General features: G+C 36.7%; 4 protein-coding genes across 4 annotated transcripts; 3 read left to right on the forward strand and 1 right to left on the reverse strand.

Moving 5' to 3' along the window:
* The first annotated feature begins 6,389 nt into the window (after positions 1 to 6,389).
* Positions 6,390 to 7,993, forward strand: LOC120792707 (protein preY, mitochondrial-like). The gene is made up of 2 exons (XM_040131965.1): positions 6,390 to 6,668; positions 7,639 to 7,993. Exons 1-2 carry the CDS (start codon positions 6,466 to 6,468, stop codon positions 7,778 to 7,780), a joined length of 345 nt encoding a protein of 114 aa, XP_039987899.1. The 5' UTR covers positions 6,390 to 6,465; the 3' UTR covers positions 7,781 to 7,993.
* LOC120792708 (phosphatidylinositol N-acetylglucosaminyltransferase subunit Y-like) lies at positions 7,992 to 8,937 on the forward strand. Its single transcript, XM_040131966.1, has one exon. It carries the CDS (start codon positions 8,022 to 8,024, stop codon positions 8,232 to 8,234), a length of 213 nt encoding a protein of 70 aa, XP_039987900.1. The 5' UTR covers positions 7,992 to 8,021; the 3' UTR covers positions 8,235 to 8,937.
* Positions 8,938 to 9,754: 817 nt separating this feature from the next.
* On the reverse strand, positions 9,755 to 14,420 carry LOC120793409. The gene is made up of 3 exons (XM_040133480.1): positions 14,376 to 14,420; positions 11,321 to 12,896; positions 9,755 to 10,235 (listed from the first exon to the last, which is right to left on the reverse strand). Exons 2-3 carry the CDS (start codon positions 12,890 to 12,892, stop codon positions 10,101 to 10,103), a joined length of 1,707 nt encoding a protein of 568 aa, XP_039989414.1. The 5' UTR covers positions 12,893 to 12,896; positions 14,376 to 14,420; the 3' UTR covers positions 9,755 to 10,100.
* A 782-nt stretch (positions 14,421 to 15,202) lies between these two features.
* On the forward strand, positions 15,203 to 23,533 carry pth1a (parathyroid hormone 1a). The gene is made up of 4 exons (XM_040132175.1): positions 15,203 to 15,227; positions 22,058 to 22,145; positions 22,521 to 22,547; positions 22,648 to 23,533. The coding sequence occupies exons 1-4, from the start codon at positions 15,203 to 15,205 to the stop codon at positions 22,799 to 22,801; spliced, it is 294 nt and encodes a 97-aa protein (XP_039988109.1). The 3' UTR covers positions 22,802 to 23,533.
* The last annotated feature ends 57 nt before the right edge of the window (positions 23,534 to 23,590 follow it).

Consider the following 23,590-nt stretch of genomic DNA (forward strand, 5'->3'; position numbering starts at 1 on the left):
TTTCTGCCAGTTGAAACAGTCAACCAATCAGAGCTTTGTAGGATTAAGAATGGGGATGTCATCTTCCAACGTAGATAGCTAGCTAACATGCTACATTAACAAAAAATAGTGAAAGAAAAATGGCAAAAGGTGTGGATGAGATAGGTGCTCCTTCTAAAGGTTTTTGTAAGTCCATGAACTGAAATTATAAACTGTGAAATCAAAATATTTCTTTTCAGGATTTCAAAAACATTATCTGCTCCTAGCAACCAATACAGTATATTTCATGTTAACTAAACACGACATGTATAACACTGATAAGTCACTCTCTAACGTCACTGGTTCGGTTTGGGCAAACAAAACAAAGCCCCAGCCCTTCCCAATAGGAAATTAGCTCAGATGAATATAGCATGGGACTGAATGAATTAAGTGAAAAGAAAAAGCTACTCATCAGGCTACAACATGGCTACATCTCTTAAAAGAAGTCTGACAGGGAATGAAATATGAGAAATGAGATGATCATCCAAGTTTTAAACAAACATTTAGTCTAACTTTATGAAACAGGAAACACAAGAAAATGGTAAAATTACTCACCAAACTATCTGTTGTAAACATTCTTCACAGTTTGCAAACCGACTTACTGTTTCAACTTTCACCTACGTACTTACGTGAGATGTGAGGGCACACATATTTCCTATTCAATGAGGGATTATTACCGACATTTAAAGGTTTCCTGTAGAGTTTTTGACCTCTACTAGCACTATGCTGTTTTTTCTATTAATGTGGTCACAGGTGCATGTGGGTGACACAATACAAAAGCCTGACAACGGTTTCATACCATTACACTGATCTACAGATGGAAGCAAGATATGCAGCAATGCACTGGCAAGGGCAGAAAAGAAGAGGTCTGCAAACTAGTAAAAATGAATGTTAACAATGCTGGTTTCAGACTTTTAAGAAAAATCAGTTTTGCTAATATTGTAAACTCTACAGACCATCTTTAAACTGTGTGTACTTTAAGTTTTACCTCCAAACTAAGTGTTTTGGATAATTTGGCTACACTCTTAGCTTTTAAACAGCTGATCACCAGACCACTCATGTTTCTTGCCCCATTAGATTTCTTATTAGCTATGTTGTCGTGTTCTCAGATCTCAGCTTTGGTGAGTGAAATGTTATCACAACTGATTGAAACAATTTGTAATTAAACAAGTTATCCTTTACAGCTTATGAACTCTGGTATCATCCTGCTTTGTTGGCTGTTTGAGTGGAACTTTTGGGTGGTAAACTCGAAATTTCTGCCTTCATGAGATGTTAAGGACAGACCCTGTTCGGGAGCAGATTTTCCAGTGACACTTTGATGAATCCTCAATCATCTAATTTCAGGAGGATATACAGGTTCAGCCTGCTAGCCTTCAGTTCTCCGAAGGACACTTCTTCTTAGGAGGTGGCCCGTTAAATTGAACCCAAGTGTCATTGCATTCTCCACCTAGACAGCTGCAATACAGTCAAGCTCCTTTGATGCAGCATTTAAAAGCTATTATGGGAAATGTAGCACATCACCCATGAATTGTACAGAATGAATGTGCAAAATTATATACATAACAGGAATGGATAGTATCTAACCATGGACAAGCATCCAGGAAAGGATTATTCCTTTAACATTCTGCTGCTGCATCCTTGAGCAGTGAAACCAGTAAATACACTGTTGTGTGTGTGTGTGTGTGTGTGTGTGTGTGTGTGTGTGTGTGTGTGTGTGTGTGTGTGTGTGTGTGTGTGTGTGTGGGCTTGTTTCTATGTCCCAGACTCGTGTCTCTGTGGGGAAAAAAATGGAGGTCCCCATGAGTAAAGACCGCTTTTTGAGGGTTAAGGCTTGGTTTTAGGGTTATGATTACGGTCAGGGTTAGAATTAGGTTTACGTTAGGGTTAGGGTAAGGGTTAAGGTTAGGCATTTAGTTGGGATGTTTAAGGTTGTAAAGTGTTGGAGTGTCTGGATGTATGTTTTATGTATGAGTAAATTTAACTTTTGCTGATTTGATACTTGCATATAGTACTGCTAAATAATTTGCTCTACATTTACAGATCTCCAAAAGTTACACACTGTCATAAAGCTTTATTAATCATAACTTCTGTATATCAATCTCCCAGTTATTCAAAATCCCCGCCATCAACAATCTATCAATAATTTAACACAAAAACAGAATGAACCAGTCAATTATTAATCTGGCTGTTATCAATCACAGCCCACTGAGATACCACTAACACAGTGATAAAGCATTGGTAACTTGTGGAGGATTGGAACTGTGTCTTCTAACGGCTACTGTGTAGCATCTGTTACCACACTTTCTGTTGATCTCCTGTTTTTTGTTTTTTTTTGTGACTCAGGTTTGTAGATCCTGAATTTTTAAAAGTATCTCAGTTGTTGAGAAGCTGTTAATGTATGCAGTCATGAAAATGTCCGAGTTATTTTATTACTGTATTTAAACTGGATATTTATAAGTACTAACAGTATAAAATGACAATGGAAAAAATTGTCCTGTGTAACTGTCTCTTTTCATCTCTGCTAACAATGAATATTCAGTCACTGGTCAACATGATTAACACTACAGGGTTTGGTTTAGCACACAAAGACATGTCTGTCCTCACATAGTGCATTAGCAACCGGCATATAGACATATAGTATCGTATATTAAAGACCAGTGATGAAAGAAGTATTCAGATATGTAAGTAAAATAGCAATGGCATAATTCAAGAAATACTTGATTATGAGTAAATGCCCTGCTTTCAAAATATTACAAGTAAAAGTACTCATTATCAGCAAAATGTAAACACTTTTTTAGGCCAAGTGGCAGCTGCAAAAAAGGCTATGAACACAATATTGACATAATAGCGTCTTAAAGTTGATATAGGAAATTTATTAGCAAACAGTTTCCTATTTATACATCCAGCAGACAAAGAGCAACATTAGGATTATTTAACTGATGTTCATCTTTCTTCACCAGCTAGTCACCAACTAGTCACTAACAGCTGGTTTATCTGAAATTTTCGTTGAAAACAGCTGCCAACTGCAGCTGGGTGACAGCAGGGAGACTGAACCTAAACAGTAAAGTTGATGCCCAAAAAAAAAATACAATGAGCTGAAAGATGTTAAGATGCTCCTTAGAGCTGAGAATAACTGCAGAGTTTGTCACTACAAGTGGCACCTTACATATTACACGTAGTAATTTGATCAATTGTTTACATAAAAGTATTGAAGTGCAGCTTTAGGGGCAGATGTGTGGGCATCTACAGCCTCACAACCTCTGAGGATGCAGTAATATCACCTCCAGGCAACATCCTACTCTCTCATCAGCCCACAGAAATGTTGGCTGGAAACTCTTTCTCCCAGTCCAACTAATTCCCTCTGCCCCTGTCATTATCCTCTCTGCTGCCCCTCCCTCTTCCTCTCACTCCTCTTCGCTCAGACATCTTCCTTCCCTCTCTTAAATTCAGTTTTCCTCTGCTGCCTCCCCCTCGTTTAATAGATACATTATAGAGAGGATGCATCCTCACTTAAGAGGAATCCATCCTTTAATGTAGTGCCTTCTAAGTATGGCCATGCAACAAAACAGCTTTGTGCTTTGTCTCTGTAAGCAATAAAGCGCTTCTATGGATGAATTATCATTAAAGCTGAAACCCTGCACCAGTATTGTTTGGGTGATTTACCATGAAAACCACATAAAGAAGTCGCAGAATCAAACATTAAAGGCACTGTAAACCTAGCACATCCCATGAGCCATGAGCATGCACAGTAATAAACACACACATCCACGGCACTAAACGGTGGTTGAGTGATTAAAGCCTGTGAGGCAATCTGGGGCCTTGAAGGGAGCAGTAATGATACAGTGTCAATCACTCACTGGCTCATGCTTCTGTGTGAGTAACCACTGAGATTTAATTGAAGGTTGCACTTCGTTAATATTGTTGCCAGGTGACCCCAGAGGCCCAAATGAAGGGCAACGGTTCATTGGATCTGTGTCTGTCCATCAATCGTGTGTGTTAGCAAGAGCTTAGATTTTTATCTTTGCTGAAAGTGGAATGTGTTGAATGGAAGAGGGAGGGAGGGAGAAGGGAGGAAGCGGGAAAAAAAGGGGGGGTAAGAAAAGTAGAAACTTTGAGAAGATAGTGATGCAGAAAGAGGAGGAAAGGGCAAGAAAGAGGAGGGTTACGGGTGCATGGGAGACAAGAAAGGCAGGAGGAGAAGGAAGTCCTGGAGGATCTAATTATGAGATTAAGCATCAAAAGCTAAATCAGCAATATTCCACCATGGAAATGAAAGCTGTTCTGTTAGGACAAAAAGCATAATATCCTGTTTCTAACTGGATAAAGCCTATACTCAGCAAGGAAATGATCAGAACTCAAACTCAGAATTAAATGACATCAATTCTCATAAAGATTCTCATTTCTAGTTCTTGCAGGCCATATGTAGGTAACTCAAGAATACATTGTATTTACAATTTTTTATTCTAATGCTGTGTGTGTGTAGAGTAGTGATGACTACTCTCTTTCTAGCTCTGTTGTCTCCACCAGCTACAGAGAAAAATATGTCTTCAGGCTAGCTGCTAAATGCTCTACTATGTTCATTAGCTGGTTGATAACATTGTCTGCCTGCTGTTTGATGCAGGGTAGGCACCATACAGCAGGTTTATCTGAGATTTTTCATAATTAATAATTAATAATTAAACTCTTATTTAAGGGATATGGTGTTGTCAATGCCCAGGATTTTTCATTCTCACACGACAACTCCTGTAATCAAATATTGGTCTTGAGTTACCAGATGACATGAATGCTTGCAAGTCATTAACATGGGAATTTTTCCAATCTCTACCAACCATCCCATATGACATGAACACAGCATAAAGGTGCCTCCTGAATTGGGTGATAATTACCCGTGAACTCGTTGCTAATATTAATTATAGCAATTTAAATAGAATTACACAACAATTAATTTATTAGCATACAAAAAGCTGCAGCTTCCAGGAAATTTTACTAATGTGGCAGTGCACAAAATACATTATCGCAACTGTTGGTTTCTTTGTGTTGTATTCACAATATTTTGACAAGACTGTAAAGAACATGGAAAACATCCAGTTATTCTGAATGTGGAGAGTTCACCCATTTTTTAAGTTAGTTACCCCAATGCTAGCCTTGTAGTCATTCATTTAAATAATAATTGAGCTACTTTTGCTGTGTTTGTGGATCTTCACTTCTTAACGAACTGGTACAAATAGGTAATACATTGTTTCTGTATATACAGTAGATACTGTATATACAGAAACCATGTGTAATCCCTTTTAAATTAGCTAAACTGATTGTAATAGTGTTAAAATTAGATTTTGTTTAACTATATGTAACTGCAAGCCATGGTGACGTATAAGCTTGTACACAGTACGCCGTTCTGCCCTCCCTATCCAGTTTTCGTTTCAGCCATTAAGAGATAGCCTCGACTCATGTCTTCTGACAGCCAGTTTGTTATTACAAATATCACAGTGATTTTTAATTAAGTTTTCTTACTTCTGGAACAAAACACAAAAGTTCCTGTATGTCTTTGGCTCACCATATAAAAAGAAAAGACTTTAAAAATTTATTACTTTTTTGCCTGCAATTGGCTTTAGTATGATCCTACTTATGTGTTAAGATAAATATGTGATGTTGGTCTGCAGCAAATAACAGTGTTTTTCAGGCCATGCTGTGATTAAGTGTTTACTGTTGCCTTATCTGTAAGACAAAAGCGTATTGTTTGTGTCACTCAATCATTTTTGCTACAATGCAGTACATTTTGGCTTGAACACAGCTACAGGGTTACACCACTGTTAAAGCAGAAAGGAAAAGCAAAAGAAAAACTATATTAGCAGGTCTTTTACTGAGCAGTGGGATATATTACAGCTAGAAGCATTTTTCAAAACAAGTTGCCGTCCCGCCAAGAAAGTCTCAGAGCAATAACTTCAGCCATATGGGGGGAATGCATTATATATTATATATATTATATATGTGTGTAGCTATAACCTGCTGGGAAATCATATTCATGAAAACTAAAGGGCTTAAATGAAACTGCAGTTCAAACAATGAAACAATATGTGCCTGTGTTAGTTTCTTCCAATTAATTCAAATGATATGGTATGTGTGATTTTATACTCTGGGAAAATTGACCACAATACTGTAGGATATATTACTCACATAAAAGGGACAGTTTATTAATGAAAGCAATGGATGGAAGCAATACAGTTACTAATGTAGTCTAGCTGATCAAATTAGGGCAATTCATATTGTTTTAGTGTCTTTTTCAAACGGTCATGGGTGCTTTTTTGAAAGCGGGTTGCTAAAGAAACCAATATGCGGAACTATTGACAACTGTTTTCAGTTTACAGGAAGCGTACTCATATTATGGTTACAGTGAAATAGGTTCTTCCTGTTGGGAGAGGTTAGGGTGTCTTGTTTAGCTGTTTGGCCATGTTTCGGAATGTTTTGGGTAAATTGGTGACAGAAAAAGTGTGTGTTCACCGCTATTTGAAACATGCATCTTTTATACAGAGGGTAACACCCTCATTCGTGTTTGTCAGGAGCTTTACGAATGTGAAGGACGAAGTGCAGCAGCATTTTGACACCTCCCTGCTTGAATTCCTCGTATGTCCGCTGTCCAAGAAGCCACTGAGGTAAGACAGACACACAACAGACAAACTACATGTTTTTTAGGAAGTACTAGCAAGCTGAATTTGACTTTGAAGCAGTCATGACTTTACTGTAGTAAATTGAAATTACGGCTATTTATGAACCATTACTTCATCCAACGTCCTACGCACAGCTAAGCATTAACGTATAGTATATATATTTTACATAGATTTATATCCTACATTGAATCGTTTTAACACCAGTTTCATAATTACACTGTCAACTGCAATACAAGAACTGAAGCAGGTCCTAAATCTATGGTGAAATATAGTCAGTGAAAGGTAGGCCACTCTTTTTCATTTTCAAATCACCAGATCACTGGAAATGCTGCAAAACTGATGTTACATAAATATCTGACCGCTCAGATTTTGAAAAGGGAGAGTCGAATATTGAAAAAAACAACAACTGATGGCTTGAAAAGATATTATCTAGCGAGATATTGAGTCTATGAAAACTGAATTACACACATCGGACCACCAGTTTCCTCTATTACAACTATCAAAATATGCGGATGTGTCGACATTTTGTGATCACAGCTTTAGGTAACGACTATTAAATTATGTTACCGTATCTAAACGGGGTCGCCACCTCTGTTAAGTTATCAAAATGTTTCCTATCTTAATACTACTGAGTCAGTATTCTTGGTAACTGCTGTTAAAATAGATTATACCTTTGCGGTAGCAATATGGTTGAATCGTGTCACAGAATATGGTATAACACCTATTATGGTCAAATGGGACACATCTAATTATTACTGGCTAGTAGCTGCATGCAGCAGTCAGGGGTTGACTGATGACTTCAGCTTTCAGTATCCATACTCCAAAAGAACTTCCCCTCGTCTTTCATTGTAGTAAACACTGCATTCAGGAGAAAATATATTAATTTGAATACCTCTAAGGATTATTTAGAACCATGTGCATCACAGAATAATTATGTTGATCTTGTCCCTCCTAGATATGACGCTAAGACCAATGAACTGATCAATGAGGAGCTTGGCATCGCCTATCCCATCACTGATGGCATCCCCAACATGATCCCTCAGGAAGCCAGACTCATTCAGAAAGACGTAAACATGTCGATCACACCAACACAATAATAGAAGCACCATCACAACAAAACCATCCCAAGAAAAACAGACTTACCACTGTGGTGTCCTAAATGCTGTTGGACTGAATGAGACATTATTTCTGGATCCTTCTCAGCTCAAATGCCATATTGTGTTGCTGCCCAGTAAGAACTTATACTGCATTCTAGCCACCTGATTAAAAGTACATGTAATAAATCACATCACTGATATTTAATCCAACAGTACACTATATAAAAACCCATCTGCAAGTATGTTCTCCTTGTCCATGATGGTGGGACTTGTCCCAATAGTGTCCCTCTTTGGTTTGTTCTACTCTGCTGCAGTGGATGAGAACTTCCCTCAAGGCTGCACCAGCAGCAACAGTCTATGTTTCTACAGTCTGCTGCTGCCGGTGACCATCCCTGTCTATGTCTTCTTCCATCTCTGGAGCTGGATGGGGATCAAGCTCTTTAGACACAACTAGGCTGTTTTGGCTGCATTCAGTACCTTCACCATTAAAACATCTATTGGTATTGTACCTTGCATTTCTGAGCCATTTTTATTTGGTCAATAAAAGGTAACAATGGATTGTTTGACATCACATATGCATATTCAAACACAGCTACAATGAGGCTTAATAGCAGGGACTGTTGTTGCTTTCTTAACAAACAATAGAATAATATACTGCTGTAATACATTTTTTGCTTGAGATACCAAAGAAATAGACAAATTGCAGGACATGAAGTAGAATGGGACAAAGTAGGTTAAAGGAAATGGAATGCAACAAACAACCTGAACACTTAATGCCAAAATATGTCAGTTTTGAGTGTAACCATGGGAGGATTTGGTAGATTTTTTTTTTTTAACGCAGGGTGTTGCTGTGTACAATAATTAGCGATAAAAAATGTTTTTTTCTTTTGAATAGTGGTAATCTGCTTGCTTAGAAAACAGTGATTACAAGTTTTGTAAATGTCACAGTCAGTAAATCCTGAACATTTGGTAGAGCAGAATGCTCAAAGTCATCTTGTGTTAACTGTGTACTTTGATGTAGTTGATATTGTTTGAGCAGAAATGGATGCTTAATTTATTAAGCTTAAGCTTATTTGTGTATGCCATGCGGCAAATTACATATACTGTTTGCACTGCTGTGGAGGTGAAATGAATAAAAAAATAATGGTTAGAAAATATTGGTTAATATTGTAAATTGGAAAACACACAGTTAAAACTCAAACACAGTATATCTTAACAAGTAAACTTGTTAATTTTTAGATTGTATGGCAAGTAAACAATTGTTCCTCTACAATAATAAACTTAAATTGATACGACTTATTTATTTATTTATTTTCATACAGAACAGACAAAGGACGAAGCACTGAACTACAATTTGACGTTGCAGTTTTCTGAAAAAAATCTAACTTCAATTGAAACTGATATTTAAAAGGAGGAACTGGCACATAAACCCTGAGTACTTAAAACCCTATACCAACTTTAGGGAAACATGAAAATTCAAGCAATTTACAAACATAAAAAGAGGCCCTCTAAACAAAAAAAAATTTTGCATTATTTTCAAGGGGTGCATTTTGGAATGGAATTTCAATGTCTACTTTACACTCACTTTGCAGTTTATTAGGTACACCTAGCTAAAAGTAATGCAGTCTAATACAATGGTCCTGTGATAAAGCCTACCTTCATTACGGTTATAATGTTCAGTTTTAGAGAGGTGTTAGTTCAACTGTATGACAATTTCAGAGGACATAGTTTATAATGCTGTTGAACTGTATTGCGTTATACAGAGAGACGTTTCTGTTATGTAGCCTAACCTCACTGTTATTATTCTGATGAACAAAACAATAGAAACATCTGCCCTTGTAACTCAGTACAATTCAACAGCAAAACAAACTGCAGTCTCCAAAATGACCATAAAGTTGAATTAACACTTCTCAAAACAGTTTCAACATAAACTGAATATTATAACCATTATGAAGGTAGGATTTATTGCAGGACTGCTTTATTAGACTGCATTGGTTTAAGCTAGGTGTACCTAATAAACTGCCAACTGAGTGTATATCATAAAGGAACTGACTCCCCAGACAGTGTGAAAATCAAAACTTTTTCTTCAAAGACTCTTAAGGACCTCTCTAGGACCACTTTTATTGTGAATTTAGCATCCAGAGTTGAATTGTATTCTCCTGCTAACCCCATACATGGTACTCTTCAATCCAGACTGCTAAAACACTGTGCTCATGCTCCAGATACTTATTCTCCATTTGAATTGTGTCATGAACAAGGTAGAATGTGGCAACCACTAACTGCTGTCAAGAAAACTTATTTTCCATCCTTCCTTATGACCTCAGTGGCCCTTCCTGCTTTTCATCTCTCTGCTATGACCAAGTTTCATCAGTGGAGACTCAGGTCTGAGGGACTTTTCCTCTCCTTTTGTTTTGAAAAAGAAGGACTCGTTGAGTCTCATCTGGACCACTTTGAGCTGAAGTCAAACAAAAAGTCATTTTGTTACTGAACAGTGCCTTAATTACCTTTTATGCAAATTGTTCTGATTAACACAAAGACCATTTTGCTATTGCGTAGTAGACACAACAGTTTAAAGGACAAGGGAACAGACCAAAACACAATTAGTCCATCTTTTAATACATTCTGACCTTCGTACCCTAGTTCTCAGCCCCTTTAAAAGATATGAACCTTTTAAATTTTGGTCACATATATATATTTCGATATTTAAAAAGGCTCAATAATTTCCTGTAACAGCTAGCCACTGTAGTTTTAGCAAATGTTATTCAAAGAGGTGTAAATAGTGCAGGGGTCAGCAATTAGGATAAAAGTTACTCAAATACTGTACATAAATATATGTGTACTGTGTTTCACTACAAGACTACATACAATAAATGTTGAATAGCAGTCTGCTTAATTTATGGTTCAAAGAAAGTTGTTGCCATAGAAACTTTTTTTTTAATCCGCACCCCATGTCTGTCACCTATTTGTGTTAGAGGTGCAAATTGTTAATTATAATTAGACTGTACTCGGTAATATTTATTTGGATTTACATGAGCTTTGTATTTACAGTGCTACCGAAAGAACATTTCTGAAGACTCATGTAAAAGTTCTGATGCAAACTATAAAAGGAAAACTTCAGCTTTTGCCGTGCAGCATATTTTTGTAGCAGATATGGATTTGGCTGCTATTTGCCTTCCACAGAAGTAGTGCATTTCTTGGGGACTTTTTCAGTGGTAGAGTAATACACATTTGGTACACCATCTAGGGTTTACTGTACAACCGCAGGACGGTGTATGTAAGATTGTCTCAAAATAAACTACAGAATATTGCCAGACTTATCCCTAAGTGTAGTGATGAAACACTTATTAGATTTTATGCAATTTTGTACATCACTTGTTATGTACCTTTTTAGGTATTTGTTATGTTTGTTCCACTATAGGTCTGACTGAATTCTAAGAAAAAATTATGAGAGACAAAATTTACAAAAATGAAAGCTATTTGGTGGCTATAGGGGCCAGTGTAACTGCAGTGAACAGTGGGCAGAGGATCATGTGGTATCACCTGGGTCAGGTCCAGCTTGCCAGTGGAACAGGGGGGCTTGTTGTCTTCGCTTGAGGTTATTGTCTCTGGAGACTTAGACTCAGAATCTGACTGGGGGCTTGGAGTTGTTTTGCCTTTGACCTGTGCGCTGACAGACCATCGATGTCGACCAGAAGGCTCCATCTTTACCTCTACATCCTTCATGACTGAAGAACAAATTGGATGCAGGTTGGGGTCTTTGTGAACATTACCTTTCATCTTGTCTGGCAAAGATGATGGTTTCTGGTCACTGCACTTTTCTTCATCATCTTTGACCTCACACCTCCCACGTTCTTTTCTGGCCCTCTGTGGCAGACTCAGATCCAGAGGCTTTAAGTTCTCAGAACATACAGTCACTCCACTTTTTTGGCAGAAGTTGTGATAGGAGGAGAGTTCAGTGGTGAAGAAGTTTTCCGTCTGTGTGGAAATGCTTGCTTTTGACATCTGGTGAAGCAGGGAAGGCTCATCTGTGTTTAGATGACATGAAGGGGACTGTTGCCTTGAAGTATAGGTGTGTTTCTTTGATTTTGCAACATCCAGGTTAGGGTTTTCCACAATTGGGTAATCCAGGTAAGGATTCACTACACTGGGCTTTACATGAACAGGGCCAGTAACTTTTTTCTCCTCCATGACATTTGTGTTTTTCTCCATCTGTCTCTGGAAAGAAAAAGTTTCCTTCTTGGGATTCTGCTGTGCTAGATGCAACCTCTCTTCTTCCTCTGTGAGGACTATCTGTACTGCCCTTGGCCTCTGCGAGTGTTCTTTTACCTTTTTGGGATGGGGATGAAAATGAGAGTCCTGTAGATATGTATTTGATCCTTCATGATGTTTTATCTGAACCCTAGACGAGTGCAGCCCGTTTTCTGATTTTATGATTGGCTGAGGTTTTCTAATAACAGCTTTGTCAACGGCTTCACCACTGGAAGGTTCAGAGGGCAATACCCCGAACATCTTCTGCGTGATAAAAAGGTCCTGGCTGTTTATATCATCGCTGGTGCTTTGAGAGTCATTATTATGTTGTTGGCTCTGGCTGTGCCCTGTCACTGTGACCTGTGAACAACTCTTACCGTCTCGCACAGCTTCTTTCTCTGAGAGGATATTCTCTTTGGAAGATGAGACAAATTTAGGGCGTTTGACATGAATGTAGCCTTGTGATAAATCAAACACCACTCTCTTTTTTCTTTTGATTTCCTTTTTTGAATCTTGAGTCAGGTGATCAGGCTTTAGTTTTTCAGTGCAGCAAAGATGTGATAATTCAGGTTTTGATTTTGCAATAGGTTCAGATGCACCTGAGTAATCATGTGTGAATATAAAACTGTCATCTAACGCTACGGTCAAATTGGTTTTCTTTTGCTTCCTTTCTTTCCTTCCTTCCATTGCTCTTTTGAATTCGGAGTTTTTCTTTTTCTTCTTGAAACTCTCATCTATTTTCATGGTAATATTGTTTTTAGGTTTTACACATCTTTTGTTCTTTTGGGAGTTATTTTTTCTTTTTGTCTTCCCAAGTAAAATCCAAGACCCACAAAAGAAGTCTCTCTCCTCACAGTCACTCATGAGTCTGTTCAAAAGAAAAAGGATACTAGTCTGACACCTGTATAGTTGAGTACACTAACATTAATAAAAGAAAAAAGCAAAGTGGCTGATGGTTAGACTATCTCTTAAATCAATTTCTGTTACTACTTAATTGTTATTACAGTAAACATACACATGGCTCGTCAATAAGCTCTGCATCTAAAGGAAATGGTATCATGACACTAGGGGTGTCCTGTTTTTGCATTTTCAGCCTTTACATTTCTGGAACATTTTCTCAACTGGCAGACAAATTCCTACTTGTTGTACTCCAATGAAAGCAATCGTGTACACCACTGAAATTACAATTTTTTTTCCTTAACCCGATTTTACTGTTATGTCAATTTTTACATTTGTTTCATTTGCTATATTTAGTGGGCCTCCATAGTAGTCCACTGTTGTTTCAATGGTTCTGTTTTTATCAGTTGTTATCAGTGAGTGTAGACTAAATATTAGAAACACCTCTCAGTATAAGACAATACAAAAACAGCCACATAAACACCAGAATGCTTTCAAATGACCATAAAACTGAATCAACCCCTCTCTAAAAAAGTTTCACCAAAAACTGTAAATTATATTTTTAAGGAAGGTCAAATTTACTGCCGGGTAGGTTTCATTAGACTATACTGTTTATCAATTGGACGAGAGGTTAGTATACACTGTATTCCCCAGAGGACATAACCCATTTGCACGATACCCTTAACATTTGTGGTTACTCTTAAATAGTATTTACTTATATATTATATATATGTATTTACAATATCTGTGATAAAACATTTCGTTTACCGAGCTCTCTGGCACATTATGAATTACAGCGTTAATCCATGTATGAGTTGGAAAATACAGAAGATAAAGTACCCACTTTCTAAATGCAATAGCAACCTAGACCTACCGCAGGACATTTATTCTTGGTATCATTTTACAACAGAGCTGACAGGAAATATAGCAGAGTGACAAATTTTGATTAAGGTCTCTTCGTGCTTATTATTTTAGCGCGTAATTACTATCTTATAGTCTGTGCTATAGTTTACTTGTAAAAGTTCATATCAGATATCTGTGATGTTTTTCATTACACTTTTCGCAGCGTGAAAAAAAATCTCTTTGCTAACAAAGGAAACGGATAGCATTTCCATTAAGGATGTTAAGGTACAAATGTAGTCTGCAACAATATAATTTACTAAATTCAAGAGGTTATACCACTTGTATAGTGCGTTTTCCCCAGTTTATACAATTTTATCTAGTTAATATCCTAGCTGAAAACTCACGCTAATTGCAATAACGAAAAACATGATGGCTTTAGCAAAACCAGACTGAAAACCTAACAGGTTTAACATTAATGTAACTTTCGGTCCTTTTGACCAATGTTTTCGCGGTTTAAAAGTAACGACTTTATACCTTGTACAAAAAAGTTATTTCGATCCATGTACAGGCTGTAATACAAAATTTCATGCAATAACTTAATAATTACCTCAGGTAAATTCAACTCCAACCTCAATTTCAGGTATACGTCTCTGCTGCCGCCTAGAATTCATGTTGCGTTCAAGTTCTTTGGGTAAGGCTCGAATTCGGGGAACCAGAGAAAACGGTTTTTAAAGTCACCGGGATTTTAAAGAGTTTTAAAACAGTAAGGTAGTTTGAAGTTTAAGAAGCAAAATTATCTGCGGTCTATTTTTTCATAAATTTAAACTCTGAGTAGAAGAGAAATCATTAGAAAATGATCAGGTTAACAGTGTCAGGTGTTTTGATAAACAAATATACAAAGTCTAGTTTATCAATATAAAAAGAACATTGCGTTTTAACAAGACTAAACTAGTCTATATAAGTATTAAGGCAAAAGAAAGACGAGGACTTTGACTTTTAAAAAACAAAAACGTAAACTCGTCATCTCAGTTTTTAAACAAAGGTCGCAAATGCAACCTACTGCTAATTCAAACATGCCAAGTAAAACTCATTAGTCTATTCATTGTTTACATAGACATTTTTGTTAAGAATGAATTCAAAGTAAAGACATATCTAGTTGTTGGTTGATTTTTACGATCTTCCCCTAATAAATGCTACACCTCTCTCATTCTCTCGCTATCTCTGTGTCAAAACCTTTGATTTCCCCTATAGAAAGGGTGTAATGATGACCCAGAGTTGGATGGGAAATCTTTCAGTCAACAGAGTAGACAGTGCTTTTGGCTCGTTTGTAATAATTTACTCTTCAGTTTTGTAGAACAGACAAAATTTGCGCTGTTACTTACAAAGTTACTCAAGGTCATTTGAAATGTCTCTTTCTATTGTTTTCCAGAAAACATGATTGATGAAGGCTGCAGAAAAGGTGGGAAAATGTAACTATTCAATAATGGCCCTTCTGACAAATCATATTGACCTTATCTTAACTCAAATTATTATGGTGAATGTTTTCAGTCTATAGTTAAAACCTGATTTGATACAACCTTGCTGACAGGGACTTATTTAAAAAACATTTTACTTACTACTTAGGTGATGTGATAACAACTAAATGATCTCCATGAAAACTGAGTGAATGCATCTGCCAAGGAAGGCCATAAGATGTTGTTGAAAGTTGTGTAAACACCAAATAAGTGGATTTTGTAATGAAATGTCTTTGTCCAACTGTTATTTAAAGGTAAAGGTAAAGAATGTGCCCTCGAGCACTGTTGTACTTAATTTCCTAACATTTTTGTCCTCAAAGGTATCCCCCATTTAAGTGAGTACATGCCTTATGTCCTTGTTTTATGTAGTAATGAATCTAAACTGATACTTTATATATGTTGGTTAACAGCACTATTGTTCTTGAACAAACATTTAGAAAGTTTTTCCAAACACTTTGTTGGAAGAAAAGCATTTTCAAAATCTTTTTTTCACACAAACCTGATATTTTTAAGATAATTAATAGGCCTCTCGAAGGAAATTTACCTCAGCAAGATTACAGCATTTCATTATAGAGTCTGGCTGGCAATTTCTTCTAAGTGTTGCTTTGACCCAATTCTATCCCACCATACCATTAGTTTGACAAAGTCTTCTATCATGTTCTATCATCCCCTAACATTGATAGTTCATAAGAGCTAAATTTAGTTTAGCTAGGTGTTTCTCTGCTATTAATAATAATATTAAAATTAATAGAATAAAAAAATTTACAATTGAATACATTTTAAAAATGTTGTTTTTACTAAGCATCTTAACTAAACCAAATCACGACTTGCACTAGAATCAAAAGCTAAAATGGCAGCTACTGAGACCTGCTAAGCCATTTACCTTTAGTATTTTAGCTTAGTTTTTCTTTTCCAAACAGAACAACCTAGATGTCGGTTCAATAAAATAGCTCGCTTTTGTTGTTACTGCAAATTTCAAAAAGCCATTTTCCAGTCGTCAACTGGAACTAAGTGCATTTACTCAAGTACTGTACTTAAGTACAATTTTGAGGTACTTGTACTTGAGTATACATTTTACTACACTGCTTATATTGAATAAGTGAAAATCAGGGTCAGGGGATCACCAATGCCATTGTGATTCAACTATCCAGTAATTGTTGGGATATTTCAGTCTGGACCAGGGTGGTTGACCAACCAACATTGCCGTCCCTGGAGCCTTAACGCTAACATGGCTAAAAACATTGGGTCCAAATAATATTCTATACACAATCCTAACAGCACATAAATAAAATTATTATTCACACATTCCAACATCTTTGGCAAGTACCAACACCTTCTTGTCCTATAAGTGGATGTGTCTAAGTGGATTCATCTCATTTGACTTACTCTCAAATTTTATACTGTTCTTATGAGTTAGATGACGTGTCTATGGCCCTGTTCAGACCTGGCATTAACATGCATCTTGGGCAATCCGATCACAAATAGACAGTTCTAATTGCATCAGTTCATACCTGGCATTACAATGCTTCTCCACATGTGTTTCAAGTGACCACTTATGGATCTCACCTCCCCGCTCTGCCAATAAACACGTACATCAATTTTGTTTGCAAAGCCAAAATGCATTGTTGTTTTTAACCAGCAGGAGGCAGCAATGCATTTACTGTGTCTAGTCTGCCTGAAATGGAAAGAAGAAGAAATCAAACTCCTAATATATCTCTGAGGGCTTTTTGAAATTTTCAGCCATTGTAGACAACGCCACTTTATGCAATTTTTACGACTTGTATTTGTTTGCAAATGAGTACATACATCCGTTTATGAAGAGGACATCAGTAGAGTAGAGTAGTGTTGGCCTCCCTTTCGTATGATTGATGGATGAAACAACACTACATTGGGGACACAAAAAAAAAAAACATAGGGTGAAGTGGGCAGACTGATGATTGCTTTTCATTTAACCTCCCTCAAGAGTTCCATTTTCTTCTTCAGTTTGGTCATTTGATCATCCCCATTCAGAGAGCAGAACATAGCACACTGAACAAAATTCCACTGGCAGGGGGTTTACACATTTTAGTCTTTTGGCAGAGTTATTGCTTGAAAAAATCTGTTAAATTTTTGGAATGTGCAAATGCCTGATCAAAGCAATCAACCCAGCTAAATGAAGGGAATTCAGGCTGTAGTAATGGTCTGGTGTGATGGTGTCTGGTGGCAGTAAAATGATCATGCATTGCCTTAGGAGGCAGGACAAGTCAGTTCTGGGAAAAGGGGGTCAGGCAAGAGTAATGAACTGCCTGTAATGCTCATAAACTCACTCAGAAGTTGACTCTTCTCCCTGCATAGTAAATCCTGTCAATCACATTGAGCTGTAAGGCATTATACTACTCATTGTCAAATCTATGCATTCTTAAATATGTTGTGAGGGTTTTTTTTTTTTACAGTTGTCTGAACTATGATAATGTGAGAAATTTAATTGTTAGATTTTTCTTTTTATATTGAAAGCCATATTACTAACAGATTGGTGGGTTTTTGAACACCACATTAACACTACCACACTACACTAACATTTTGTCCCCATCTTTTCTCATTGAAAAAAGCCAGTCTCAAAAATTCTGTATACAGATTATATGCCAAGAGTTCCTTTTCAACTATACTTAAAGCTGTACTAATCATTAATTGTATATTAACAATTGGTTAAATGATAAGTGTAATGTGAAAAGGGTTGTGCATAGTGATGAAACCATAGAGAATTATAACCCAACTCTGCAGTTCTCCTCAGTTCAATGGAGCTTTGTGGCATCTCTTATTTTATTGTTTTGTTTTCAGGCCCACAAACTCTGTTTTCATCAAACTTCTTTCTACAGCACATAAATAAAATTACTAAATAACATGCACATTCCAACATCTTTGGCAAGTACCAACACCTTCTTGTCCTATAAAGGAACAGGTAGAAACTAAAGAACCACATAGACTATTTCTCAGCAGTTGGGGAAAACAGAAATACATTCATCAGGTGGACAGAGACATACTGTAAATGAATGCTAATGTTAATAACTGTGTGTGATATAAGCATAAATAGGCAAGTGGGTGCCAACATAAACTAAAGCTTTAAGTAGTTAAAGTTTTAAGGTTTTATTTATTTTGTCAAAGTATTTAAAATGTCCTATCATGTCCCCTCTTTTTTGGTTCCAACCAAATTCTTTCAATTATTTTTTTCTGTAAATTCACTTTTTAACCACAACCTACCTCTGTATTGAACAGTAGTCTTTTTTTCTCAAAGCTTTCTCAAGTGACTTGAGACAATTACCATCTGTGTTATAATATTTATCTTCTCTGTTACCTGTCTCAGGACACACTATAAACCCTCTATAAAAGTCAAAGCCTAATATCAAATAGCAGTCCTTTTTTCTGCATTTACTTCCCTGTAACTATTCTTAAGTCTTGAGGACTAGTTTAGCTTACTGATACACCTGACTTGCAGTAGCTGTGAAAGCTAGGTTAATAGTGATGCCTAGCATGTTAGCAGTTCCTTTGTTTACCGCCCACTTAACACAGTCGCTCTAGGTATGAAGATGAATCTGTTGCAAATTATTTAGTCTTGTATCTAGTACCATTTGACCATCATGTGAGGTTGTTGTGGGACTGCTGACTTTGACTTGAAGTCTCTTGCCCTGTTGTATTCCAACACACCTTGTTGCTTTTCGATACCATAGGTAACACAATAAACACTGAGACAGCCTGAGGTTAAGAGGACGACAAGATTTAGGATCCTAAGCTAAGGTCAAAGGTTGATGTGTTCAGCGGGTGTCATCGAAACAGGTTGTGGCCACTGTAGTCCATAATAGTATCACAGGAAAGCACGTGGAGGTCAGTGTCTCTGAAGGTCCTCACTGATCAGTGTAAATCTTGTAAACCTGGCATGTAAACAACTTTAAGAACTGACCACTTGAGCCATTTGTTTTTGTATTAACAGGTGCAATGGCTGACATCAGATCATAATCACTATGGTTTTTGATCACTAGATGCCTCTTTGTTGTAAAACATTGAGGGTTCATTCACATCTGCTAATTTCTTGAATAAGGTTCCATAAGTAAAACCTAAAGAATTTAGGAGCTGTAAAAAATTATTTTGTTGACATGTATTTGCATTTACAGATACATTTCAACCAATTTACATCTTGTCTCATCCTCTTCACCTAGGTGAAGATAAAAGCAACTTATAAATCCTTCAGTTGTTTGGCATAACGTCACACTCTGCCTTCTCTACTGATGCAGTCATTAATTTTTTTCCTCATGGGAATAGAAGAAGGACCTCTAAGCAGCCCATGAGTATGATGTTCAATATGTTTGGACCGATTAGAGATCATAACTATGGAACAGTTCACGCTGGAAATTTAAAGCTTTTAAGTTCTCCAATGTGCTCTGATAATAAACGACAACTACTTTTTGGTGGTTTTTCATCATGAGATATATCACTCTACAACTGCAGTATAAAGTCTCATCTTACAATTTTTTATAATATTCTGATCTTAAATCAGTTTAACCATAGATTAAGGGTCTTGGTATGAACACAGCCTCTGTGTCATTACATAGCAATTCTCAACTCCTGCTACAGTTGGAAAACTCATATGCTGATTATCTAATGTATGACGTGGGTGACCATAATAAGTAGGAGGGTGCTTCTCTCCAGCATAAGCTGTTTGGTCCTGGAGATTGATCACCCTTTAGACACCTGTGACTGAAAGTCGAGGGGGGAGAAGCCAGAATGTCAGGCATGACAAAGGCAGGGTAGCGGGAGCTGAGATTTGAAATTTAACAAATAGTTATGTGTGAGAGGGCTGAAAGCTAAATGATAACTCATAAACTAAAAATAAAATACATAATACATAGTCACATGTTGCAGCTGTCTAAGAACTTTTTTGTTAATGTTTTGACAGCTTTGTTTTATACTGTAAAAGTTTTTAAAATTTTAATGAGTCTATTGAATACATATATAGTATATATAATATTATATTATTATTATTTTAATATAACCTGAATTTTTCCATAAAAGCTTCAGGATCAGTTCACCAGAATCACACAAAAACTAATTTTTCCACATTCCACTGTTGAGCCAGGCAGGGATCTTGGGTTTTATTTACCCAAGTTTTAGGAAATTCATCCACAAGAGATCTATCACCACCCCCATATAATAGAGGTCAATGGAATTTCATTTGTGTTGCTCTGAGCATTGAAAAATGATATTTGATAAGCTCAGTAGCAATTGCTGTCCACAACATTTTATGTGGTATATCCCATGCAACTGGGATATTCTTGTATGACATTCTGAGACATTGCTGTTGAGTTTTTCAAGCAGAAACCTTTAGAATTGAGCAAATAAAACCAAAATTATATGCACATCTACCTACCACTAGAGGAGAGAAGTTTTGTTTTCTGTGATTTGGGTGAACAGACTCTTTAACCACATGAGACTTCAGCAGTGAGAGTAAATCAACTCAAGTGAAGATCTTCCACAGTTACAGTCTTTTTAGTACAAAACTCCCTCTTTGTGTTTCTTCCCAATGTCTTTCATTACTGAGCTGTGATATAAATATAGTAACACATAAAGGGAAATTCGTACTAAAAAGACCCAGGATTCTGGAGTTTGTCCCCCATCAAATACATTAGATGCACACTAGGATATGACAGTATGAACAGAAGGAATGATTACACCAAGCACCAACAGTTTCAATATACTTGACACTAACTATTGTTTTAAGATAGACTTGAAAATTGTTAATCTATCTTTTAACAAACATTCCAGTTAAATCAAAATATATATCTGAATAGGTTATGATTCTCCAGATGTTCAGAGATTTTCAAGTTAACACAAATGCATGCACAAACATCATTCATGACCAAGACAGTGACGGCAACAGCATCACCCACTGACACACCTCCCGAACCACTTACTCTTTGATTCAGGATGTTTTCTCTGACGTCAGTTCACTATAAAAGTTCTTTTTTGGGAGACAAACTCATTAAAACAATGTTAATTCTTGAGTAAGGTGACTATGTAACCAGGGAGACTCCCTATTGGCCAATGAGTGTCATAAATCCATCCAAATGTTGGTTCTATTGTTGTGAGATGGGCTGGGAGTCAGACAAAAAAGGTCACATTAGATGTGGGAAAATATATCTGGCCAGTTCACGTAAACATAGAAAAAATAAAAGAGAAGCATACAAAAATGAAAATGTGGAGGGAAGTTCTGCACTAAAAAAAGTGCTTGAGAAAGTGCAGTTTTGGACAGTGTAACAGGTTTTTTTTTATGTTATCTTTCAGTAAAAGAGCAGTATAGTCATCCTATAATTACTTTTATTGGAATAACTAGTCTTTCAACAGACATATGTGCTGATTAGAAACATTCTAGTGATACAATGATAAAAATAAAATATCACCTGGCACAAAGTCCTTGTAAATATAAAAGAAATCAATAGATTTATGGAAATACAGACATTCCTAAGGTTTGGGTTTTGGTTTATGTGTGTGTTTGTCTATGTAGGGTGAGTGTGGGGGTGAGGGTATTTGGATTCAACATGCAAAGCAATTCAATTGGTTTGGCATGACAGTAGTGAAAGCTTGAAGCTCAGAGGAGGTGTTGCCATTCCTACCCCCCCCCCCCCCTCTCTCTCTCCAGGAGCTGGACGTGTGACATCAACAGCAATAATGAAAGCAGCTCATCAATGGCTGGGCACAGGGGCCATAAAAGGAAGTTTGGGAGTCCAGTGCTTATCATAACTGATAGGACCTAACCACCAAACAAGACTGACTTCACTTTATATCACATACAGAACTTTTACTTTTTTCAGACTGAGGAGACGCCACCACCAGAGGTATGTTCAGCATGGTCTGTCTTTTAGCTAGAGATGCAGTGGAGGCTGAACATCTCAAGTTTATTTCTTTGATTTTGTTTAGCCTGCATATCAGTTTTTATGCTGGTATGTGACATATTTGAACCTTTTATCATATCAGATATTGGAATATAAGGATTTCAAGATAAATAAAAACATGCTTGTGAAAGAGTTGAAACTTACAAGAAAACAGTGTTTTGGAGATTTTTTTTTCATTTTTATTTTAACAGGTCATCAAGGTCAACATGCGAAATAGGAACTATAAAATCGTATTCATTTCACTCTGCATTTTACACCTCTCCACGCTCTATGAGGGGCGTCTCCTAAGGTAATTCCACCTCTTATCTCCTCTTTCAGATCAATTAAGATCACCTTCACTATAAGGTCAGTAACTCATTTATATCTGTAATTAACCCCCCTTCTTATCATCACAGACTGTTTTTGCACAGGTAAATTAATGTATATCTCATGGTCCTGAGTACAGAAAAAGGACAGTGAGTGAGGTCCAGCTCATGCACAACCTCGGGGAGCGCAAGCAGGTGCAGGAGCGGCGGGAGTGGCTGCAGACAAGGCTCCAGGGGATCCACACCACTGAGGGCCAGGGCAGGAGTGGGGAAGTAGACCAGACAAGGAGGTAGTTGCGTCCCGAGGAGCTGCCCAACCTGACACCAGAGGAGATTCAGTATGCTTTCAACTTCTTGGAAAAGCTCCTCAAGTCAAAGCAGTCATTATTTTAGTTAATTTTATTTAACTTTCAGCAACGGTTACGACATTCTTTTTACAGAATTTCAGGCTACTTACTATTTTTCTATTTCATTTGAAACTTTTCTAGATGTCTGAACATGTTACATTAGAATGCAATTTTATTTTATTCATTGTACCCTACATTTCCGTCTTCATTTATTGCATTTTATTTATGAATTTGATATTTATTAAACTGAAAAAGGGAAACACAGCTTCCCTGCTGTGTTTGGATTTTTATTTAACAGGTGGTGTAGTAAACCACTCCTAAAGCTGCTTAGCCTTCTTCAACAAACTGAAAGAGATAAAGAGTTGGACCAACAGTGTTGATTATGAATTGACAATTCCCTTATCAACGGGCATTCCTGTCTCTCATTTTAAATCAGATTAATTTAGTTTAAATATATTAATTTATATACTCTGTACATTGCAAGGCCTATTGCAATGCTAATTAATTTAACTTGGATTTTGACTGTTAATCATCAAAACGGATACCTAAGGTTAGATTTAATAATAGGCTGTAAACTTCAACAACAGAGAAATAAATTGTATATTTTTATATGTAGCCTAGGCCTAGGATATATTTAACTAGCCTATGTACAATAGGCCATTTTATTTTTGTAACAATGCTACGCCTGTATTACATGAATGAATAAAAAATAAATTAATAAATTGCTTTTAAGGTT

Source organism: Xiphias gladius, chromosome 8 (genome assembly GCF_016859285.1).
Source record: "Xiphias gladius isolate SHS-SW01 ecotype Sanya breed wild chromosome 8, ASM1685928v1, whole genome shotgun sequence".
NCBI classification, from domain to species: domain Eukaryota; kingdom Metazoa; phylum Chordata; class Actinopteri; order Istiophoriformes; family Xiphiidae; genus Xiphias; species Xiphias gladius.

What these genes read in the sequence shown, in the direction of transcription:
- pth1a (XM_040132175.1), top strand. Translation starts at nt 15,203, where the DNA reads ATGATTGATGAAGGCTGCAGAAAAG. An exon ending in AGGAGACGCCACCACCAGAG is followed by an intron (nt 22,146 to 22,520) that starts GTATGTTCAGCA and finishes CTCCTCTTTCAG; the next exon opens with ATCAATTAAGATCACCTTCA. An exon ending in AAGATCACCTTCACTATAAG is followed by an intron (nt 22,548 to 22,647) that starts GTCAGTAACTCA and finishes TCCTGAGTACAG; the next exon opens with AAAAAGGACAGTGAGTGAGG.
- LOC120793409 (XM_040133480.1), bottom strand. Translation starts at nt 12,892, where the DNA reads ATGAGTGACTGTGAGGAGAGAGACTTCTTTTGTGGGTCTTGGATTTTA. An exon ending in GCAAGCTGGACCTGACCCAG is followed by an intron (nt 10,236 to 11,320) that starts GTGATACCACAT and finishes GTTTGACTTCAG; the next exon opens with CTCAAAGTGGTCCAGATGAG.
- LOC120792708 (XM_040131966.1), top strand. Translation starts at nt 8,022, where the DNA reads ATGTTCTCCTTGTCCATGATGGTGGGACTTGTCCCAATAGTGTCCCTC.
- LOC120792707 (XM_040131965.1), top strand. Translation starts at nt 6,466, where the DNA reads ATGTTTCGGAATGTTTTGGGTAAATTGGTGACAGAAAAAGTGTGTGTT. An exon ending in CTGTCCAAGAAGCCACTGAG is followed by an intron (nt 6,669 to 7,638) that starts GTAAGACAGACA and finishes TGTCCCTCCTAG; the next exon opens with ATATGACGCTAAGACCAATG.